The 22,547-nt window shown below is 49.5% G+C and overlaps 1 protein-coding gene across 3 annotated transcripts in view; it reads right to left on the minus strand.

The window, feature by feature from the left end:
- Nucleotides 1-3,970: 3,970 nt before the first annotated feature.
- Nucleotides 3,971-22,547, minus strand: part of THOP1 (thimet oligopeptidase 1) — a 56,811-nt gene continuing 38,234 nt past the window's right edge. For all 3 annotated transcript variants that reach the window (XM_040417594.1, XM_040417595.1, XM_040417596.1), the window contains exons 11-13: nt 16,943-17,071; nt 10,521-10,657; nt 3,971-4,991 (exon numbers count right to left, since the gene is read on the minus strand). In XM_040417594.1, coding sequence (XP_040273528.1) covers nt 4,833-4,991; nt 10,521-10,657; nt 16,943-17,071 — 425 coding nt within the window. In that variant the 3' untranslated portion in view covers nt 3,971-4,832. The remainder of the gene's footprint in view (nt 4,992-10,520; nt 10,658-16,942; nt 17,072-22,547) is intronic.

The raw sequence follows: 22,547 nt of genomic DNA on the forward strand, positions 1-22,547 counted from the left end.
ATTGACCACATTGTCAAATTGCATGGGATTCCTTCAGACATAGTCTCTGATAGGGGCACGTAGTTTGTTTCCAGATTCTGGAAGGCTTTCTGTTCTCGCTTGGGGGTTCGGTTGTCATTCTTTTCTGCTTTCCATCCGCAGTCGAATGGCCAGAGCGCGTCAATCAGAATCTGGAGACATATCTGCGCTGTTTTGTGGCGGAGAATCAGGAGGATTGGTGTTCTTTTTTGTCCCTTGCCGAGTTTGCTTTAAATAACCGTCGTCAGGAGTCCTCTGATAAGTCACCATTTTTTGGTGCATATGGGTTCCATCCGCAGTTTGGGACTTTCTCGGGAGAGGGCTCTTCTGGTTTGCCTGATGAGGACAGATTCTCCTCGTCTTTGTCATCTATTTGGCAAAAGATTCAGGATAATCTAAAGAGCATGAATGAGAGATATAAGCATGTGGCGGATAAGAGACGTGTGCCTGGTCCGGACCTGAATGTTGGTGATCTGGTGTGGTTGTCTACCAAGAATATCAAATTGAAGGTTCCCTCCTGGAAGTTGGGTCCTAGGTTTATTGGGCCTTACAAGATCCTGTCTGTCATCAATCCTGTTGCCTACCGTCTTGATCTTCCTCAGACTTGGAAGATCCATAATGTTTTTCATAAGTCCTTATTGAAACCTTATGTTCAACCTATTGTACCCTCGCCTTTGCCTCCTCCTCCGATTATGGTTGATGGAAATCTTGAATTTCAGGTCTCCAGGATTGTGGATTCTCGTCTTGTCCGCGGTTCCCTCCAGTACCTCGTTCATTGGGAGGGTTATGGTCCTGAGGAGAGGATGTGGGTCCCAGGGACGGACATTAAGGCCTCTCGTCTCATCAGGGCTTTCCATAGGTCCCATCCTGAGAAGGTGGGCTCTGAGTGTCCGGAGTCCACTCCTAGAGGGAGGGGTACTGTCACAGCCAGACAGCTGAGAAGCGCTCACAGGAGCTTCTCAGATCCTCCTCCTTGAATTTCTTTGTTTTGGTTTAGTTTCTCATCTCGTTAGTCTATCTCAGCTGTCATGCAGTTGGACTGATTGCTACCCTTTAAGTTTCTCCCCATAATGCAGTAGTGTGCGGCTGATACAACTTCCTGGAGTGTGTGTGCATGCTGTTCCCAGTTCCCAGTCGTCTGCAAGATAAGTGCTGTTTATGTATTTATGATTTTGTCTTTTCTGGATCCAGGTGACCGTGACTCCCTCCGTGTCAGTGTAGGGAGCCGGTGGTCGTGTCCCTTCACTATTGTAGGGTCTTCAGGTAATAGATAGCCGAGGAACGTGGATATGCGGCCATCCACCTTTGGGGTGTTCGCATAGGCTGAGCAGTGAGGGAGAGCGGCAGGTCTATTGCAGGGGTCTCCCTTTGTTCCTTAGTTGTGGATCCAGAGAGACATTGTTTATATGGTATTGTCTTGTTTCCTGTACACCATCCGTGACAGCTGTCTGATACTTCAGCTAAGGGTACTTTCACACTAGCGTTTTTGTTTTCAAGTATTGAATTCCGTCCTAGGGGCTCAATACCGGAATAAAACTGATCAGTTTTATCCAAATGCATTCTAAATGGAGTGCATTCCATTCAGTATGCATCAGGATGTCTTCCGTTCAGTCCCCTTTACGTTTTTTGGCCAGAGAAAATACCGCAGCATGCTGCAGTTTTCTCTCCAGCCAAAAATCCTGAACACTTGCGGGATCCAGCGTTAATTTCTATTGAAATGCATTAATGCCGGATCCGGCCCCAAGTGTTCCGGCAAAACGGATCCATTCTTTCCGCCCGCGCATGTGCAGACCATTAAATCTGTGAAAAAAATAAATATACTGGATCCGTTTTTCCGGATGACAACCGGAAAGACGGATCCGGTATTGCAATGCATTTGTGAGACGGATCCGCATCCGGATCCATCTCACAAATGCATCCGTTTGCGTCTAGATTACTGGATCCGGCAGGCAGTTCCGGCGACGGAACTGCCTGACGGAATCCTCTGCCGCAAGTGTGAAAGTAGCTTAATACACTTTAATATTCTTAAATAGCCTTTTAAATATTAAAAATAATCTTGCACATTCTTTATTAAAAAGCTATTGTTTTGTGTATATAACTTCTCTATAAGCCTACGAGCTGCCAGCATATCCATCTGTAGACTACACCATATTCCTTCGATCAGTCTCCTACCCCTAGCTAGCCTATACCTGATAAATTAGCAAGAAGAGGCAGAGGGAAATATTACCACATCATACAGGGTTTGGACAAAAAAATATTTTAAAAAAAATTGTAGAAAGGTAGCAAGTTATATTTTTTTAATTCTAGATGCATATGGGCAATAAAGAAAATTGGTATACATACTATTTAAGTGATGGAGGTGGAACTGCAATATCAAGTGCAGCCCATGGTTAGGAGCGACAGAAGTTACACCAGTTTCCCACAAAATCTCCCCTCAGATCTAATGAGGGAGAACTCCTTTCTACAGTATGGCAACAGCCACACATATATATATATATATATATATATAGTGCACTAGTGGTAGATGGCAGTAACACTTAGAAGGGATTATAACCTCACCTTTTTTTCTGGAGGCTGTATTAAATTGGGTACTAATAGTGACTGTTGCATATACAGTATAATGTACCCATAATGCATTATGCAGCTGACCTCTTTTAGTACAGGTAAAACAAGGTCAGAGTGATGGTTACATCCAGATTACCAGCTATACTTGAAAACATCTTCGTCCTGACATTTCTGCATTCATTTTACCTTGGCTAGATCTTGCAGAAAGTGTTCAAGAATCTACTTGCTGAAAAAGGTTAAAGGGAACCCGTCATCATCTTTATGCTGCCCATATTAACGGTAGAATAAAGTAGAGACAGGTGAGTTGATTTCAGCAGTCTGTCATTTCTAAGTTAAAAGTAAGTGGTTGCCGAGAACCAACATCACAATCATTGCAGACTGGGCCTGGAAAAGAGTCCCGGCCACCTGAGAAGAGTCCTGGTTAGTCATGAATTCCTGCCGACCTGCTGATGACTGACCGTCTTCTACCTAGTTTTCTCCCTTTCTCTCTAGGAAAGAACTGCCAACCATCAGCAGATGGGCGAGAGAGCTCAGCAACCTTCTAGTGTACTTTCACACTAGCGGCGGTCAAAACGCATGCAAACTGATGGCATTTGTCATACGGATCAGGATCCTGATCCGTATGACAAATGCAGAATCAGTCTCTCCGGTGTCATCCAGAAAAACGGATCCGGCATTTTTATTTATTTATTTTTTACACATTTTCTGCGGTCTGGAGCATGTGCAGATAGATGCTCTGGCTGTTTGGATAGATTAACCTGGAATTCTTTGGAGGCAGATTATGACGAGAGCAATGGGGGTGTTGCCATTACACCTAGGAGGTACAAATCTGCCTATAGATTAATGACCGGTCTGTTTGGCACCTTAGTGACCAAGCAATTTTTTTTTCATTGTTGCATTCCAAGAGCTATACCTTAGTATATAGTCAGATAAGAGCTTGTTTTTGTGGGACAAGTTGTAGCTTTTAATGGCACCATTCTGGGGTACATACATCTCATTGATTCACTTTTATTAACTGTTACGGGGGGGGGGGGGGCACAGTACTTCATTGACTTTTTAAACTTTAGGCAGTCATTTTGTGGCATAAACATGATCAAAAGAAAATTTTATTGTATCCCAAGACTCATAGAGTTTATTTTTCTTTCAAAAGAGTTGTGTGGCCTTATTCTTGAGGTATGACTTGTAGTCTTCATTGAAACCATTCTGGGGCACACAAGATATTTTGATCACTTTTTATTCATTTATTTTTTGCAGATTAAAAAAAAAACTGTGCCAGAATTAGTTTTTTTTTATGTCGTTACCTGTGCAAGATAAATAACGTGATCCTGGTATAGTTCAGATTACAGATGCGACGGTACCAAACGTGTGGAGGGGATTTAATTATTTATTTTTCTGCCCCATTTCAAAACTTTGGCCTCTTTCACAAAAGTGATATAGAAGGAGTCAAGTTGTATTTAGGACAAAAAACTGATGGTTCTGCACGCAAGTTCAATAAGTTTTTTCAGCAATTGCGTTCAGTGTGTGCCGTTTTTCCATCCGGATTGTATGCATTTTTGACGTAAAGAAAAACTGATGTATAATAATCTACATCTCCCAGCAGTCATTAGTGAAAAACGCATTGCATCCGGATGCCTTATGTTTTTTCACACAAGCCCCATTAACTTCTATAGAGCCAGGGCTGCATGAAAAACACACAATATAGAACATGCTATGATTTTTGTGAACGCAAAGATTATGCCTGAAAGACATGTAAATAGACCCATTCATGAATGGGTCAGGATTCAGTCCGTATACTATGTGTTCACTACACGCATCACATCCGGACAGAAAACTCGCTTGTGTGAAAGAGCCCTTAGGGATTTACTTGGGGATTTTACTGTGTAGGACAGTGCATGAACTGCAATCCATTAGGCACAGCCTAGTATGCATAGACAGAAGGCAGACCTAGGGGCCTCAATTAGACCCGCAGCTGCCATGTAAAGACATTCGCACCCTACAAACATCTTAATCTGGGGGGAAAAATAAAAAAAAAAATACATTCTTGGCCCCAATATTTGTAATATCAATAGTTTAAGAGCTTTTAACTGTAAAGAAAACTGTCGTGTTTTTTTCCAGTAAAGAGAATGGGTCCAGAAGTATAAGACAACACTAATATTCCAAATTATCTATTTTTGTAGTGTTTTTTAAGCATGAAACTACACTCTCAGTTCATATCGAGTGCTCTGGTTAATTTAGATGCTGCCACTTTATTAACAAGCTGAGGGGACAGGGCACGCCAGACTGGTCAGTCCTTTGCTCTGAAGGAATGCATCTTGCTGAGGGTCACGGCCAAGGAAATTACGCAGCATTTCACTAGCATCTAAAGATCCGCCAGGCTTCAGGATGTAGTTTCTGTAGTCAGCGCCCACCTAAAAGGAAATGCAAAAGCATAAAAATCACTATCCAGACAGAACATGCACTGATTATTGCCAATATGATTTAGGATATTATATAGGACTGATGTATCGAGGAAAGGTTCTTCAGTAGTACTGTAGCTTGGGGGAGGTCACTGCATTACGAGGTACATTCATGAGTCTAGTAAAGCTTTTTCTACCAGGTCCAATTTTTTCTTTGGCTGTGTCTACACACTTCTAAATGCACATGTGGATTTCCGCATCAAAAAAAAAAAAAAAAAAAAAAAAAAAAGTACAAATTATACATTTGAAAAGCCACAGCATATCCTAATACGTGCGCTGAAAAATCCTATTGGTCAAAGAGGAATTTTCATATATCAGTTTTCCATACAAGAATGAAGCTCCTGTACCGCAGAGTGTGAAAATAATCTAGAACATGGAGAGATTTACATATAAAAATTATTTTTTCATAGTTGACGAGTGCAACGCAGATGATATGGTTAGGTCCTACAATGCTTTCCATGTAACAGCCATATTTGGGTTTTCGGTGTTAAAAAACATATGGCAGCAGATGACTAAACAGCCGTCTCCAATTGTCCAATAGAAGATGCAGGTTTCCCAGTCTATAAACCTGTACTCAGATGCAACTTACTGGCAGCAGGACATTTATACGGTCATCTCCCACACAAAGTGTGTAAGTCAATGTAAACCCTAGAAGCAGTTTTATTATAATCTGCAGCAGTCTGTTTAATATGTGAAAAACTAGATTTTTGTGGACACACCTGTAAAATCTCTTTCTTGCTTAGTTCATTGGAGGACACAGGACCGTGGGTATAGCGGCTGCTGTCACTAGGCTGAAAAGTGTTATACTTTCTCCGGGCTGCAGGGGGTATAGCCGGCAGGGGAGGATCAGTTTGTGCCCAAGCAGTAGGTGTAGGAGAAAAACCATACAGGAAACAAACCATAACGAAACTAATGCCACTAGGACCGAACCAGAACTGAGGACCCTACCGGCAAACCAACTGCCATCACCTGCAGCAACAACAGAAATTAATGGGTGGGAGCTGTTTCCCCGCAATGAACTAAGCGAGAGAGATTTTACAGGTGAGTCCACAAAAATTTAGTTTTCCCGCTCGTATGATTGGGGGACACAGGACCGTGGGACGTTCCAAAGCAGTCCACGGGAGGGAAGAACCACACGCCCATTGAAAACGTCCTTGCGGAAGCTTAAGACACTGCTGCCTGCAAGACCTTGCGGCCCAGAGCGGCGTCCGGTGATGCAAAAGTATGCACCTGGTAAAACTTAGAGAACGTGTGCAAAGAAGACCAAGTCGCTGCCTTACACAGCTGTGAAACGGAAGCATGGTGGAAATGAGCCCAAGAAGCGCCCACCGCCCTGGTCGAGTGGGCCGTAATACTGAGGGGCGGTGCCATGCCCCGGGAGCGCTATGCCTCAGCAATTGCCAAATGAATCCACCTGGCAATAGTCACCTTGGAGGCTGCCAAACCTTTGCGAGGACCTTCAGGAACAACGAACAGAGAGTCCGTACGGCGGAACGAACTAGAAATGGATAAGTAAATCCTCAGAGCCCAAACCACATCCAGCTGATGTAGAGGTCGCTCCCTAGGATGTTAGTGAGAGGGGCAGAACGAAGGGAGAACAATGTCTTCGTTGACATGGAAGGCAAAGACTACCTTCGGCTGAAAAGAAGGTACCGGGCGGAGCACTACCTTATCTTGGTGCAGAATAAGAAAGGGTTCCTTACAAGAAAGCGCTGCCAATTCTGAAACGCGCCTGATGGATGTCATTGCCACCAGGAATGCAACCTTCCAGGAAAGAAGCCGGAGGGAAACTACATCTAGAGGCTCAAAAGGAGAAGATTGGAGGGAACCAAGAACAATGTTCAAGTCCCAAGAGGGCAATAACGAGGAACGGTGCGAGCCACCCATTGTAGAAAGGTCTTAACCGGGGCCTGTTCTGCTAAAGGATGCTGGAATTTTTTTTTACAGCGCCGACACCTGTCCTTTTAAGGAACTAAGAGCAAGACCTAAATACAGACCCGATTGCAGAAAGGAAAGGATAGTGGGAAGTGAGAAGCACAGTGGAGGGAGGCTACGTTCCTCACAAAAGCGCAGAAACGACCTCCAAGTTCTATAATAAATTTTGGATGATGCTGGTTTCCTGGCATTAATCATGGTGTGGATGACCTTGTCAGGGAAACCTCGCTGCTTCAGAATGGCGGTTTCAACAGCCACGCTGTCAAACGTAGTGACTCTAAATGCTGGTGTAAGACAGGTCCCTGAGAGAGAAGATAGACTGAGTGGAAGAGGCCAGGGCGTGTCTCCTAGAAGGAGAATGATATCAGTGTACCACGTGCGACTGGGCCAGTCCGGAGCAATGAGAATCATCTGGATGCTCTCCATCCTGATTCTGCACAGGACTCTAGGCAGGAGGGAATATGTACAGTAGAGAGAACCCATCCCATGGTGCCACCAGTGCGTCTACGGCGCACGCCTGGGGATCTCTTGTTAGAGAGAAGAAGGCGGGGAGTTTGTTGTTGAGTCTGGCTGCCATCAAGTCCACCTCCGGTCAGCCCCAACGGAGACAAATGTAGTCGAACACCTCCGGGTGCAGAGACCACTCTCCTGGGTCCATGGTCGTCCGACTGAGGAAATCTGCTGTCCAATTCTCCACTGCCGGAATGTAGACTGCCAATAGAGCTGGTACATGAGTCTCCGTCCACTGCAGGATTTTTGCTGACTCCTCCATCACCGCTTGACTGCCGGTTCCTTCTTGGTGGTTGATGTAAGCCACCGCCGTGGCGTTGTCTGACTGGATCCGAATCTGCCGGCCCCTCAGGAGAGGGGTCCAATGGAGAAGGAATAGATGAATGGCCCGGAGTTCTAGGAGGTTGATGGGCAGTTTGGACTCTGACTGAGACCATACGCCTTGGACTGTCCAGGGCGGAAAGACTCCGCCCCAACCCCGAAGACTGGCATCGGTGGTAATGACCGTCCATGAGACCTGCCAGAGGAGAAGACGAACCGACCGCAGAAGAGCTAGCCGCTTGTCCAATGGGAGGTGAACCAGCGCCGTGGCCATGTGGAGGACCATGCCCAGGAAAGTGATCCGCCTGGTGGGACGTAGGTAAGACTTCTGGAAGTTCACCAGCCAGCCAAAGCGTGCCAGGGTATCCAGAGTGATACGCAGACTGTCCTGGTTCTGAGTGAAGGTCGCTGCTTTGACCAGGATGTCGTCAGGTAGGGAACCAGGGTAATGCCCCTGGTACAAAGAAGGGCAAGGAGAGGAGCTAGCACTTTCGTGAAGACTCGCGGTGCCGTCGCGAACCCAAAAGGGAAGGGCGACGAACTCGTAGTGATGGGGCACTACTGAAAAGTGGAGGAAGCGCTGATGCGAAGGAGTGTTGGGGACGTGTAAGTACTTCTATTAAAGAGAGAAATTCGCCCCACTCCAGTGAAGCAACCACAGAGCGAAGGGACTCCATTCTGAAGTGTTGAATCCGAAGGACTGCTTGTTGGTCGGGGGACGAGCGGGCTGTGCTTGCGGGCGCCAGGCTGGTTGAGACTTAAAGACTGTCTTTTTCCGCTGGTCTTGCGTGGAGGACCTGGGAGGGGCTCCAGCTGCCGGTCGCGTACCAGAGAAGCGGTGAAAGGAATGGGCCCAAACATTTGAAGGTTTACCCCGAAACGTGTGCTTGGATCTGCCCTGTGGGAGCTGAGTACTTTTACCGCCCGTAGCCTCGGAGATAATCTGGAGCCGGAAAAAGGGAGGCCTGTAAGGGAACGCTTTGACGATGAATCCGCTGCCCAAACCTTAAGCCACAGTTCGCGCCGTAAGGTTACAGCGAGAGCCGATGAGCGGGCAACAAGAGCCTCCGCGTCAAAGGAAGCCTCACAGAGATACTTGCCCGCCTGTGAGATTTGCAGGGCCAAAAAGTTTGGAGCTCAGCTAGAGGGAGGTCCGCCGCCAAGTCCTGATTTAACCGGAATGCCCATTCCGAGACCGCCTTAGCCACCCAGGCGGAAGCAAAAATGGGACGAAGTGCTGAGCCACTTGCTGCGAAAACTGACTTAGAAAATGACTCCATACGGCGATCTACAGGATCCTGGAGGGGTGAGCCATCGGCAACCGGAATGTCGGTATGTTTGGCAAGTCATGCGTCCGGAGGATGCACCTTAAGAGGAGAGGACCAATTAGCTACACAATCTGCCAGAAAGGGATAAAGTAGATCAAGTCGATTGGATGTGGTAAAGCGACGATCTGGACGGTCCCACGCATTTGCAATAACAACCGAAAAGTTGTCGTGTAAGGGAAAGGCTTTAGGAGACTGCCTGAAGCAGAGAAAAGACAGTCCCTGGTGGCTCGTGGAGGGGGGAGTCATCCTGCACCTGGAAGGTGTCACGGACAGCAGTAACTAGGCTGTCCACCAATGGAAGCAATCTTGGAAGATTGTTCCGAATCCATATCAGAGTCAGAGTCCCCAATCTCCCCGTCGGACAGAACTTCCCTTGGGGAGGGAGGAAGCGTCCGAGCATGACCCAGGTGGGGGTGGAGATGCTGAGGCTTCAGAGGAGGAATTATGTCCTGCTCTGGGCCGCTTGTGCAAAGGTATGCCACTAAGTCGTTCGCCCCGAGGAAGGTGCGGACTGCACAGGCGGGGATTTATCAAACGACCCATAAGGGATAGGGTGGATTGGGATATTTTCGATAGGTCCTCCACTGTCCGGGATAGAGCACGGGCTCAGTCTGGTTCCACACGGTGAGGGTGGTCATGGAGCTGCGTAGGCTCGGGGGGCAGAACCTGTCTGGGCGCACAGCATGTGAAGCATACAGAGTCTGGCTGGCTGCGCGGGAACTTAATTTTGCATTTAGTGTATGCATAATAAGTGGTGGCTGGTGGCATGCGGGGGTCACTCGCGGGTTCGGACATTGCTGCTAACCGAACCCAATACTGGTCTCAGGGCTGGAGAGGGATGTAACTGTCCTACCAGTTTGCAAGAGATCCCAGGTCCTGTGTTCCCAGTCGAAGCGTGCAACCAGAATCAGCGCGGGGAATGCGATAAGGATCCTCCCACGGAGCAGCGGCCAGCAGAGCTCCGCCCCTAACATCACGGAGAGAGGCGCCGAATTGCGGCCTATACTTCGATGAAGCCGCGGCCTAAATTAGCCACTCGCGGCCTACCGCGATGCACTTCTTTTCGGCCGAAGGGACCCAGAGCAGTGCGTGTGGGACGCCCGCTTGCCAGCAACGAATGTGGAGACCCCCGGCGGCCCGGGGGAACAAAGCTGGGAGCGGCCGCAACCCAAACCAGGGGGAGGCCCGAAACAAAGCCAGGGACTAAGGTAGCGCCCGGAACCAACGGTGGAGCAGGGGGAAAAGCGGGAGCCTGGACAGAGTAGAGTGGAGACCCGAAGAGAGAAGGGGGGCAGGTCCTGTGTCCCCCAATGATACGAGCGAGAAACCATTTTTTTTTACAGGGATATCCACTGAACATGTATTGTGTGCTTTGGTAAATTCTTACCTTTTGGCTCATAATTCCTTCCTGTTTGAACCGTGTGTAAAACATGTCCATGGAATACACCTCACTCCACAAATATCCATAATACTGGGCATCATATCCTCCAGCAAGGTGGCCAAATGTAGCAGGCATATTAGTCCCTGGAATGGTTGTGGACAGCAAAATAAACCATCAGCAATGCTATAAATACTGTAACATACCAGATAAGAATAACAATAATAACAATAAAAAAAATAATGATAATATCTAGGATGGACCTCCCTCTAGAAGGGTGTGTCCAGGTAAATAGTTGGTACTCTGGATTATGGGAGAGAATAAAAGCAGAATGCATGGTAATTGCGTGGTACTTAACCACTTAAGGACCACAGGTTTATACCCCCCTAAAGACCAGGCCCTTTTTTACAAATCGGCACTACACTACTTTCACCGTTTATTGCTCGGTCATGCAACTTACCACCCAAATGAATTTTACCTCCTTTTCTTCTCACTAATAGAGCTTTCATTTGGTGGTATTTCATTGCTGCTGACATTTTTACTTTTTTTGTTATTAATCGAAATTTAACGATTTTTTTGCAAAAAAATGACATTTTTCACTTTCAGTTGTAAAATTTTGCAAAAAAAACGACATCCATATAGAAATTTTGCTCTAAATTTATAGTTCTACATGTCTTTGATAAAAAAAAAATGTTTGGGTAAAAAAAAAATGGTTTGGGTAAAAGTTATAGCGTTTACAAACTATGGTACAAAAATGTGAATTTCCGCTTTTTGAAGCAGCTCTGACTTTCTGAGCACCTGTCATGTTTCCTGAGGTTCTACAATGCCCAGACAGTACAAACACCCCACAAATGACCCCATTTCGGAAAGTACACACCCTAAGGTATTCGCTGATGGGCATAGTGAGTTCATAGAACTTTTTATTTTTTGTCACAAGTTAGCGGAAAATGATGATTTATTTATTTTTTTTCCTACAAAGTCTCATATTCCACTAACTTGTGACAAAAAATAAAAACTTCTATGAACTCACTATGCCCATCACGAAATACCTTGGGGTCTCTTCTTTCCAAAATGGGGTCACTTGTGGGGTAGTTATACTGCCCTGGCATTCTAGGGGCCCAAATGTGTGGTAAGGAGTTTGAAATCAAATTCTGTAAAAAATGACCAGTGAAATCCGAAAGGTGCTCTTTGGAATGTGGCCCCTTTGCCCACCTAGGCTGCAAAAAAGTGTCACACATCTGGTATCTACGTACTCAGGAGAAGTTGAGGAATGTGTTTTGGGGTGTCATTTTACATATACCCATGCTGGGTGAGATAAATATCTTGGTCAAATGCCAACTTTGTATAAAAAAATGTGAAAAGTTGTCTTTTGCCAAGATATTTCTCTCACCCAGCATGGGTATATGTAAAATGACACCCCAAAACACATTCCCCACCTTCTCCTGAGTACGGCAATACCAGATGTGTGACACTTTTTTGCAGCCTAGGTGGGCAAAGGGGCCCATATTCCAAAGAGCACCTTTCGGATTTCACAGGTCATTTTTTACAGAATTTGATTTCAAACTCCTTACCACACATTTGGGCCCCTAGAATGCCAGGGCAGTATAACTACCCCACAAGTGACCCCATTTTGGAAAGAAGAGACCCCAAGGTATTCGCTGATGGGCATAGTGAGTTCATGGAAGTTTTTATTTTTTGTCACAAGTTAGTGGAATATGAGACTTTGTATGAAAAAAAAAAAAAATAAATAAATCTGCATTTTCCACTAACTTGTGACAAAAAATAAAAAATTCTAGGAACTTGCCATGCCCCTCACGGAATACCTTGGGGTGTCTTCTTTCCAAAATGGGGTCACTTGTGGGGTAGTTATACTGCCCTGGCATTTTCCAGGGGCCCTAATGTGTGGTAAGTAGGTAAATGACCTGTGAAATCCTAAAGGTGCTCTTTGGAATATGGGCCCCTTTGCCCACCTAGGCTGCAAAAAAGTGTCACACATGTGGTATCGCCGTATTCAGGAGAAGTTGGGGAATGTGTTTTGGGGTGTCATTTTACATATACCCTTGCTGGGTGAGAGAAATATCTTGGCAAAAGACAACTTTTCCCATTTTTTTATACAAAGTTGGCATTTGACCAACATATTTCTCTCACCCAGCATGGGTATATGTAAAATGACACCCCAAAACACATTCCCCAACTTCTCCTGAGTACGGCGATACCAGATGTGTGACACTTTATTGCAGCCTAGATGCGCAAAGGTGCCCAAATTCCTTTTAGGAGGGCATTTTTAGACATTTGGATACCAGACTTCTTCTCACGCTTTGGGGCCCCTAGAATGCCAGGGCAGTATAAATACCCCACATGTGACCCCATTTTGGAAAGAAGACACCCCAAGGTATTCAATGAGGGGCATGGCGAGTTCATAGAAATTTTTTTTTTTTGGCACAAGTTAGCGGAAATTGATATTTTTAATTTTTTTCTTACAAAGTCTCCCGTTCCGCTAACTTGGGACAAAAATTTCAATCTTTCATGGACTCAATATGCCCCTCACGGAATACCTGGGGGTGTCTTCTTTCCGAAATGGGGTCACATGTGGGGTATTTATACTGCCCTGGCATTCTAGGGGCCCTAAAGCGTGAGAAGAAGTCTGGAATATAAATGTCTAAAAATTTTTGGGTTTCCGTGAGGGGTATGGTGAGTTCATGTGAGATTTTATTTTTTGACACAAGTTAGTGGAATATGAGACTTTGTAAGAAAAAAAAAATAATAATTCCGCTAACTTGGGCCAAAAAAAATGTCTGAATGGAGCCTTACAGAGGGGTGATCAATGACAGGGGGGGTGATCAATGACAGGGGGGATGATCAATGACAGGGGGGTGATCAGGGAGTCTATATGGGGTGATAACCACAGTCATTGATCACGCCCGTGTAAGGCTTCATTCAGACGTCCGTATGCGTTTTGCGGATCCGATCCATCTATCAGTGCATCCGTAAAAATCATGCGGACATCTGAATGGAGCTTTACAGGGGGGTAATCAATGACAGGGGGGTGATCAGGGAGTCTATATGGGGTGATCACCACAGTCATTGATCATGCCCCTGTAAGGCTTCATTCAGACGTCCGGATGCGTTTTGCGGATCCGATCCATCTATCAGTGGATCCGTAAAAATCATGCGGACGTCTGAATGGAGCTTTACAGGGGGGTAATCAATGACAGGGGGGGTAATCAATGACAGGGGGGTGATCAGGGAGTCTATATGGGGTGATCACCACAGTCATTGATCACGCCCCTGTAAGGCTTCATTCAGACGTCCGGATGCGTTTTGCGGATCCGATCCATCTATCAGTGGATCCGTAAAAATCATGCGGACATCTGAATGGAGCTTTACAGGGGGGTGATCAATGACAGGGGTGTAATCAATGACAGGGGGGTGATCAGGGAGTCTATATGGGGTGATAACCACAGTCATTGATCACGCCCCTGTAAGGCTTCATTCAGACGTCCGGATGCGTTTTGCGGATCCGATCCATCTATCAGTGCATCCGTAAAAATCATGCGGACATCTGAATGGAGCTTTACAGGGGGGTAATCAATGACAGGGGGGTGATCACCACAGTCATTGATCATGCCCCTGTAAGGCTTCATTCAGACGTCCGGATGCGTTTTGCGGATCCGATCCATCTATCAGTGGATCCGTAAAAATCATGCGGACGTCTGAATGGAGCTTTACAGGGGGGTGATCAATGACAGGGGGGTGATCAATGACAGGGGGGTGATCAGGGAGTCTATATGGGGTGATCAGGGGTGATCAGGGGCTAATAAGGGGTTAATAAGTGACGGGGGGGGGGGGGTTTAGTGTAGTGTAGTGGTGCTTGGTGCTACTTTACTGAGCTACCTGTGTCCTCTGGTGGTCGATCCAAACAAAGGGGACCACCAGAGGACCAGGTAGCAGGTATATTAGACGCTGTTATCAATACAGCGTCTAATATACCTGTTAGGGGTTAAAAAAAACACATCTCCAGCCTGCCAGCGAACGATCGCCGCTGGCAGGCTGGAGATCAACTCTCTTACCTTCCGTTCCTGTGAGCGCGCGCGCCTGTGTGCGCGCGTTCACAGGAAATCTCGGCTCACGCGAGATGACGCCTATTGGCGTTAGCGTAGCCTGGGGGAGCCGCCGCAATGACGCCTTTCGGCGTTACAGTTGCGGGAAGTGGTTAAAGAGAAGCAGTCACCATGAAAACACAGTGCAATCTGCAGGCAGTATGTTATAAAGCAGGAGGAGCTGAGCAGACTGATGTGTAGTTTTATGGGAGAAGATTCCCTATAACTCTTATTTCATTCATTTATATTCCTGCTCCTTCTGAGCTTTGAGAGTGAAGAAGAGATTAGCAAAGTTGTGTGAAAAGTTAAGGACCACTACGAATAAAACACAAGATGTACTGAATCTTTTCCCATTACTGTGTATACCAATCTGGTTAACTCCCTCCGCTCTATAACATGCTGCCTGCAGATCAGACACCATATACCAGGTGACAGGTTCCATCCCTTTAACTATATTAGCTTGAATTGGACTCTAAAGGAGTTCTCCGGGAATGATTTAAAATGGCCGCAAGCAACCTGTCCTAAAATATTAGCAGGACTGGTTGTTTCCACTTGCACAGCAGCCTGGGGGTGAGGCCTCACGTCACTGCTCTACAATAGATCGTAATAATGCGACCCTGCCTACAATATGTCTTCATGGCTGAGAAGCCTGACAAGAAAATTCACCAAATGCAAGTGCCAGATTGCAGTATGGAGTGAGGCCAAGTCCCCCTCATCCCCCTAGGCAGTTCTGCAAGTAGAGGCTACCTGCTCACATTCTAGGAAAAAATGATTGAGGCCCTTTGAAATCATTCCCGGAGAACCCACTACTATGCAACATTTGGCACATGCAGTTTGCACAAAGTTCTGTTAATGTAAGGTGCAGGGATGGTGTTGGCACAGTGGCCAAGCCAATGCCATCCATTCATCAGTTTCAACCCACAGATGCTGTGGTCAATAGCGACTGCAGCATCTAGGCAGTGTTGCCGAAGGGCTTCCTTGGCAGAAAGGGGCCTAATGAAAGCTCCTACGCCTGCCTTCTAAGAAAGTTTTACAGTCAGACATAATATGCTGCAATACAGGTGTACTGCAGTGTATTATTAAACCAATGTAAGGCTTGCATGCTCAACAGTGGAATACCAGATTTTGTTCATCCCTCCTCCCAAAGAAAAGAAATTAGACTTAAATCAATGAGTTTCATGTATCCCAATAAAAACTACTATTCTTGCACTCACACAGCTCTGTTGACTGAAAATAAACTTTATAGGCAATACAAAAATAATGTTTTCTCTCTTAAAGGGGTTATCCAATACTATAAAAATGCCCCCCGTATGCTGTGCCCCTCACAGTGAATATACTTATCCTGCGCCGCTGCTTCTCCCAGTGCGTGGATGAAAACATCCGGTGTCGGGGCGAATGGGGGGGGAGCGGCCAATGGCAGGCGGGGACGAGCCTCCCTTGCATCACCCGCAAAGCTAGGGAGACTTGTCTCCATCCCTGCCATAGGCTGCTCCCCATCCCCCCCCCCCCCTCCTCCCCTCAACACTGGATGTTTTCATCTGCGCACGGGGAGAAGCAGCGGTGCGGGGACCAGGAGCTGTGCAGGGAGCGGGGCAAGTATATTCACTGTGAAGGGCCCGACACATGGGGGACATTTTTATAGTACTGGCCAACCCCTTTAAAGGGAGTCTGTCACCACAATTTGCCCTTATAGACCACCTACATAGCACTATAGCATAACTATAGATCAGTCAAATGGTACCTTTGTCTTTTTGTTTGGATGTTCACCAGGGGCCAAAAAGAAGTTTTATTCATATGTAAATGAGGGGTCGCAAGTGCCCATGGGCGGCGTTCGGGCTTTAAGTGCCCAGGCCGCTCTTCCTTCTCACATAACCCCTCCCCAGCCAGTTGCTTGGCCCGCCCTGTAAGCCTCTTACGTCATCCAGTGTACTGGCCGATATCCCGCCCGTGCATGCGCACTGCATGGAATGATGCTGCTGCCCACAATGGTCATCACAGTGTGCATGCGCTGGCGGGATATCTGCCAGTACACTGGATGACGTAAGAGGATTACAGGGCGGGCCAAGAAACAGGCTGGGGAGGGGTTATGTGAGAAGGAAGAGCGGCCTAGGCACTTACAGCCCGAACGCTGCCCCTGGGCACTTGCGAGCCCTCATTTACATATGAATAAAACTCAGTTTTTGCCCCTGGTGAACATCCAAACAAAAAGACAAAGGTACCATTTGACTGATCTATAGTTATGCTACAGTGCTATGTAAGTGGTCTATAAAGGGCAAATTGTGGTGACAGACTCCCTTTAAAGTGTTTTTAATGTGATTTCATTCTGCTCACCTGGTGTTGCTGGGACTCCAAGAATCTCTTTACATAAATTGCTATATTCATCAACAGGGTTTACATTTTTCTGTGTGTGGAGCACTTGGTCTATTTTGGCTAAAACAATCTGCCGAAGATTCAGAAGACCTGCAATATATAGGAGACTTCATAATTGATAGGACAGGGATAATTCATAGGGAGGTCAGGAAAAAATAAAATAAGGAGACTTTTGTATTACTTACCAGTAAAGTCTCTTTCTCGCTCTTCCTTGGGGGACACAGGAAACCATGGGTATAGCTCTGCTCCCTAGGAGGCGTGACACTAAGTGAAAGCTGTAAGCCCCTCCTCCATCAGCTATACCCTTCAGCCTGGAGAAGAGACTGCCAGTTGCGTGTCCAAGTAGTGAAAGATAACCACCAACCGGAAAAAAGAACTGTCGAGCCCCAACGGGGGCAACCAAGCCGGAACCACAACTGTAACCCAAATGAAGGGCGGGTGCTGTGTCCCCCAAGGAAGAGCGAGAAAGAGACTTTACTGGTAAGTAATACAAAAGTCTCCTTTTCTTGCCCATATTCCTTGGGGGACACAGGAAACCATGGGACGTTCCAGAGCAGTCCCAGAAGGGAGGGACCAGAACAAACTAGACCAACACCAGAGGCATCAATCAACTGCCGCCTGCAACACCAGACGGCCTAAAGCAGCGTCAGCCGACGCATGAGTATGCACCCTGTAGAACTTGGTGAAGGTGTGCAAGGAGGACCAAGTGGCCGCCTTGCAAATCTGCTCCGTAGAAGCCCGATTCCTCTGAGCCCAGGAAGCCCCGACCGCTCTAGTGGAGTGAGCGGTAACACCGAGGGGCGGAACCTTGCCCTTGGCGAGATAAGCCTCAGTAACAGCCATCTTGACAAAACAGGCGATAGCAACTTTGGATGCCGCCATCCCTCTGCGCGACCCCTCCGGAACCACAAAGAGCGAGTCAGTACGCCTGAAAGAGCTGGTTACCTCCAGGTAAACCTTGAGCGCCCTGACAACGTCCAGGCGATGAAGCTTCCTCTCCCGCGGGTGGGAAGGGGAAGGACACAAAGAGGGGAGAACGATGTCCTCGTTCAGATGAAAGGCGGAGACCACCTTAGGAAGGAAGGAAGGGACCAGACGAAGAACTACCTTGTCCTGGTGGAACACTAGGAAAGGTTCCAGATAGGAGAGTGCAGCCAATTCGGACACCCTCCGAAGAGAGGTGACGGCTACAAGGAAAATAACCTTGCAGGACAGAAGTCGCAAGGAAACCGTCCGCAGAGGCTCGAAAGGAGAAGCCTGGAGCGCTGAGAGAACCAGGTTCAGGTCCCAGGGCGGTACCGGAGGGCGGTACGGGGGAACCGCGTGAGCCACGCCCTGAAGGAAGGTCTTGACAGGACCAAGGGGGGCCAGTGGGCGCTGAAACAAAATGGACAGCGCAGACACCTGACCCTTCAAAGAACTAAGGCCCAGACCTTGGGCAAGTCCGCTCTGCAGGAAGGACAAAACGGTGGGGAGAGAAAAGCGGAGCGGAGGAATCCCCAGATCGGCACAGAACCCCAAATAGGTCCTCCAGGTCCTATAATAGATCCTAGAAGAGGACGGCTTACGGGCGCGGATCATGGTGCGGACGACGTCCGCAGAAAAACCCCTACGTGTCAGGACGGTGGTCTCAACAACCACGCCGTCAAACGTAGGGACCTTAAACGCGGGTGGAAGATTGGTCCCTGAGAGAGAAGATCTTCCCTGGCGGGCAGCGGCCAGGGCGCGTCTGCCAGGAGCAGCATGAGGTCGGCATACCAAGACCGGCGGGGCCAGTCCAGAGCGACCAGAATCACAGAGACGCCTTCCGCCGCGATCTTCCGAAGGACCTTGGGCAGGAGTGGGATGGGAGGGAATATGTATGGACGCGCGAAGCCTCGCCAAGGAAGAACGAGGGCGTCGGCTCCGCAGGCTCCCGGATCCCTGGCCCTGGACAGATAGGCGGGGACCTTGTGATTGAATTTGGAGGCCATGAGGTCCACGTCCGGTATGCCCCAACGAAGGCAAATGGCCTCGAACACCTCCGGGTGAAGAGACCACTCGCCGGGGTCGACGGTGGTGCGACTGAGGAAGTCCGCCGCCCAATTGTCCACCCCTGGAATAAAAATTGCAGATAGGGCCGGGACGTGGGCTTCCGCCCAACGGAGAATGCTGGTGACCTCCCGCATTGCTGCAACGCTGCGAGTGCCCCCCTGGTGGTTTATGTACGCCACGGCCGTGGCGTTGTCCGATTGCACACGAACTGGATGACCCTTCAGCAGATGAGTCCAGTGTCGCAGAGACAGAAGGGCCGCTCTCAGCTCCAGGACATTGATCGAGAGTTTGGACTCCGATGGAGACCAAATGCCCTGGACGGATCGGGGAGGAAACACGCCTCCCCAGCCCAAGAGACTGGCATCGGTTGTAACCACCAACCAGTTGAGCGGCAGAAAGGACCTGCCCAGAAGAGGGGACTGCAACCACCAGCGGAGAGATGACCGCACCGGAGGCGATAGATGGAAGGGATGATCCAGAGACTCCGGCGATTTGTCCCAGGAGGAGAGGATCGCCCGTTGGAGAGGGCGGGAGTGAAACTGCGCAAATGGGATCGCCTCGAAGCAGGCAACCATCTGCCCCAAGACCCGCATGCAGAAGCGGAAGGACGGTCGACGGTGGAGAAGGAGACCCCGAATCGCCCGACGGAGGGTCAGTAGTTTTTCCGAGGGAAGACGTACCTCCGCCGCTTCAGTGTCTAAAAGCATTCCCAGGAAGACCAGTTGTCTGGCGGGAGGAAGGGAGGACTTGGGGAAGTTGATGACCCAACCGAATCTCGCCAGAGTCTCTAGAGTGAGATCCACGCTGGCAACCGCTTGGGAAAGGGACGGAGCCTTGATGAGGATATCGTCCAAGTACGGTAGCAGAAAAACACCCCTGGAACGGAGTAAGGCCAAAACCGGGGCCAGGACCTTGGTGAACACCCGGGGGGCTGTTGCCAGCCCAAAGGGAAGGGCGACAAACTGGAAGTGGAGGTCCCCCACGGCGAATCGGAGGAAGCGATGGTGACACCGGGCTACCGGAACATGGAGGTAGGCATCCTGTATATCGATGGAAGACATGAAATCTCCCTGCTCCAGGGAAGCCACCGCGGAACGGAGGGACTCCATCCGAAACAGTCGAAGGAGGAGAAAACGGTTGAGCTTTTTGAGGTCCAAAATGGGCCGCACCGAACCTCCCTTCTTGGGAACTACAAAGAGGTTCGAATAGAACCCTTGGAACCTTTCCTCTAGAGGAACGGGGGTAATCACCCCCCTGTCCAGTAAGGCTTGAACAGCCGCGGAGAACGCAGCCGCGCTTTTCGGGTCCCGCGGGGGGCGGGAGCGAAAGAACCGATCTGGAGGGAAGGACGCAAATTCGATTTTGTATCCTGAGGACACAATTTCGAGAGCCCAGGCGTCGGAGACGTGAGCCATCCAGATGTCCCTGAAAAGGCGCGACCCGGCACCCGGGTGGGTGGGGGCGCGCCTTCAGGCAGAGGACTGCTCTGCTGCGGGTGTGCGGGCAGCCTGCGGCCTGCGCCAGGAGGGCTGCGCCCGAAAAAACGGCTTCCTACGCTTATCCTGGGGAGGGGCCGAAGCGGCAGCTGCGGGGGGAGCCCCAGAGGTCCTGCGGGAGGACCGAAAACGAGACGCACCGGGGCGTCCGCGGGGGGCGCCCCTGGCTTGGGGTTGAGGAAGATGGGTGCTTTTACCACCCGTGGCCTCCGAAATAAGCTCGTCTAGGCGGACCCCGAAAAGGCGGGAACCCGCAAACGGTAGCCCCGCCAAGGAACGTTTGGAGGCAGCGTCCGCTTTCCAAACCTTCAGCCAGAGCTCCCTCCTGACGGAAACCGCCAGGGCGGAGGAGCGTGCAATAAGGGCTCCCGCATCAAGGGAGGCCTCACAAACAAAATTCCCGGCCCGAATAATAAGCTGGGCCAAGGAACGTAGGTCCTGGATGGGGACGTCCGAGTCCAACTCCTGTTCCAGCTGCGCACCCCAAGCAGAGATTGCTTTACCTGCCCAAGCAGAGGCAAAAACCGGTCTGAGAGCAGAACCGGAGGCAGCAAAAATGCCCTTGGAAAGGGTCTCCATGCGACGGTCCTCCGCTGACTGAAGAGAGGACCCGTCGGGAACAGGGATGGCCGTGTTCTTTGACAGACGGGCCACAGGGGGGGTCCACCTTGGGTGGGGACGACCAGGTGGCCACGACATCGGCTGGAAAAGGATAGCAAATGTCCAGCTTCTTGGGATTGACAAAACGGGCGTCCGGGCGAGCCCAAGCCTTAGACACCACGGAGGAGAAATCAGAGTGGATTGGAAAGACTTTTGAGGCCTGCCTGGGTCTGATAAAGGAGACGCTAGCTGCGTCAGAGCTAGGGGGGTCATCTTGCACCTTAAAGGTGTCACGAATATCTGAGATGAGTTGACCCATCGCTGAGGCTAGCTTGGACGGCAGGGCCGAGTCCATTTCCAAATCTGAAACCGCCAATTCACCTTCAGAGAGCGAATCCTTTGGAGAGGAGAGGCTCGTCTGAGTGCGCACGCGTGGCGGGGAGAGGGAGGCATCCGAGGAGGAGGCTCGCTCTACTCTAAGACGCTTCTGAGAGTGCCTAGCTCGGGAGGGGTCACTAAGAAGGGGTGAACCCGCTGCAGCGGCAGAAGCGGTGGACCCGGAGGGCGCGACAGTAAGAGTGGCGTCCTGCGGGGTAGGCGGCCTGTCTATTAGGCGGCCCACGACATGAGTGAGGCTTTCCACGGCCTGGGACAGGGATCTAGCCCAGTCAGGCGGGTCAGAGGAAGCAGGGAGCGACACAGCGGGCGACTGAGGCTGCGGTGGAACTCGGCATGCAGGACAGTGCGGATCAGACTGCCCCCGGGGGAAAGGGTTCCCTACAAGCAGTACAGGCATGGTACCAAGGCTTGGCGGCTGCAGAAGGGTCTGACATGGTGGAAAAAATGTTGCCTTAAAGTGGGAGACCCCAGGGCAAAAGGAACGGGGATTACACCCAACAACAGTACTGGTGGCACGGAGGGGGTTAACAGTCCTACCAGACCCGGATGATGCAAGCGGCAGCAGCAAGGGGAGCAGACTGAAGGAGGCTGTGGAGGAGAGGCAGCAGGCACGGGGATGAATAGCTTCAGGATCGGACGCAGAGAGGATTCCACGCAGCACTATGCGATGTGGAGCCCGACTAAACCGGAAGTAGCGGAGCGCTGTGAAGCTCCGCCCACCCCTTGCCGCGCTGAAAGAGACGCAGAGGCGCGCGCGGCAAAATGATTTTAACCCCCGAGGTGGATGAGTGCCGGCCAGATGAAATGGCACCGTTCGCGCCAAGAAAACGGCCCCCGCCGCGCCTGATGTGGCAGACGGCCTCCTGCCTACAGCCGTCCCCTGAAGGCAGAGTTCGTGCCCTGCCGCTAAATAAAGGATTTTGCCCAGATAAAGTCCCCCCCCAAATGATACCCGGTAAGGTTGCCGGTACGATATGCCCAGGGGGGGGGGGGGGGGGGGGGGATGTAGCAGCGGTGGGAGGAAGGAAGGGGAGGCT

Source organism: Bufo bufo, chromosome 2 (assembly GCF_905171765.1).
Source record: "Bufo bufo chromosome 2, aBufBuf1.1, whole genome shotgun sequence".
In the NCBI taxonomy this organism is placed as follows: domain Eukaryota; kingdom Metazoa; phylum Chordata; class Amphibia; order Anura; family Bufonidae; genus Bufo; species Bufo bufo.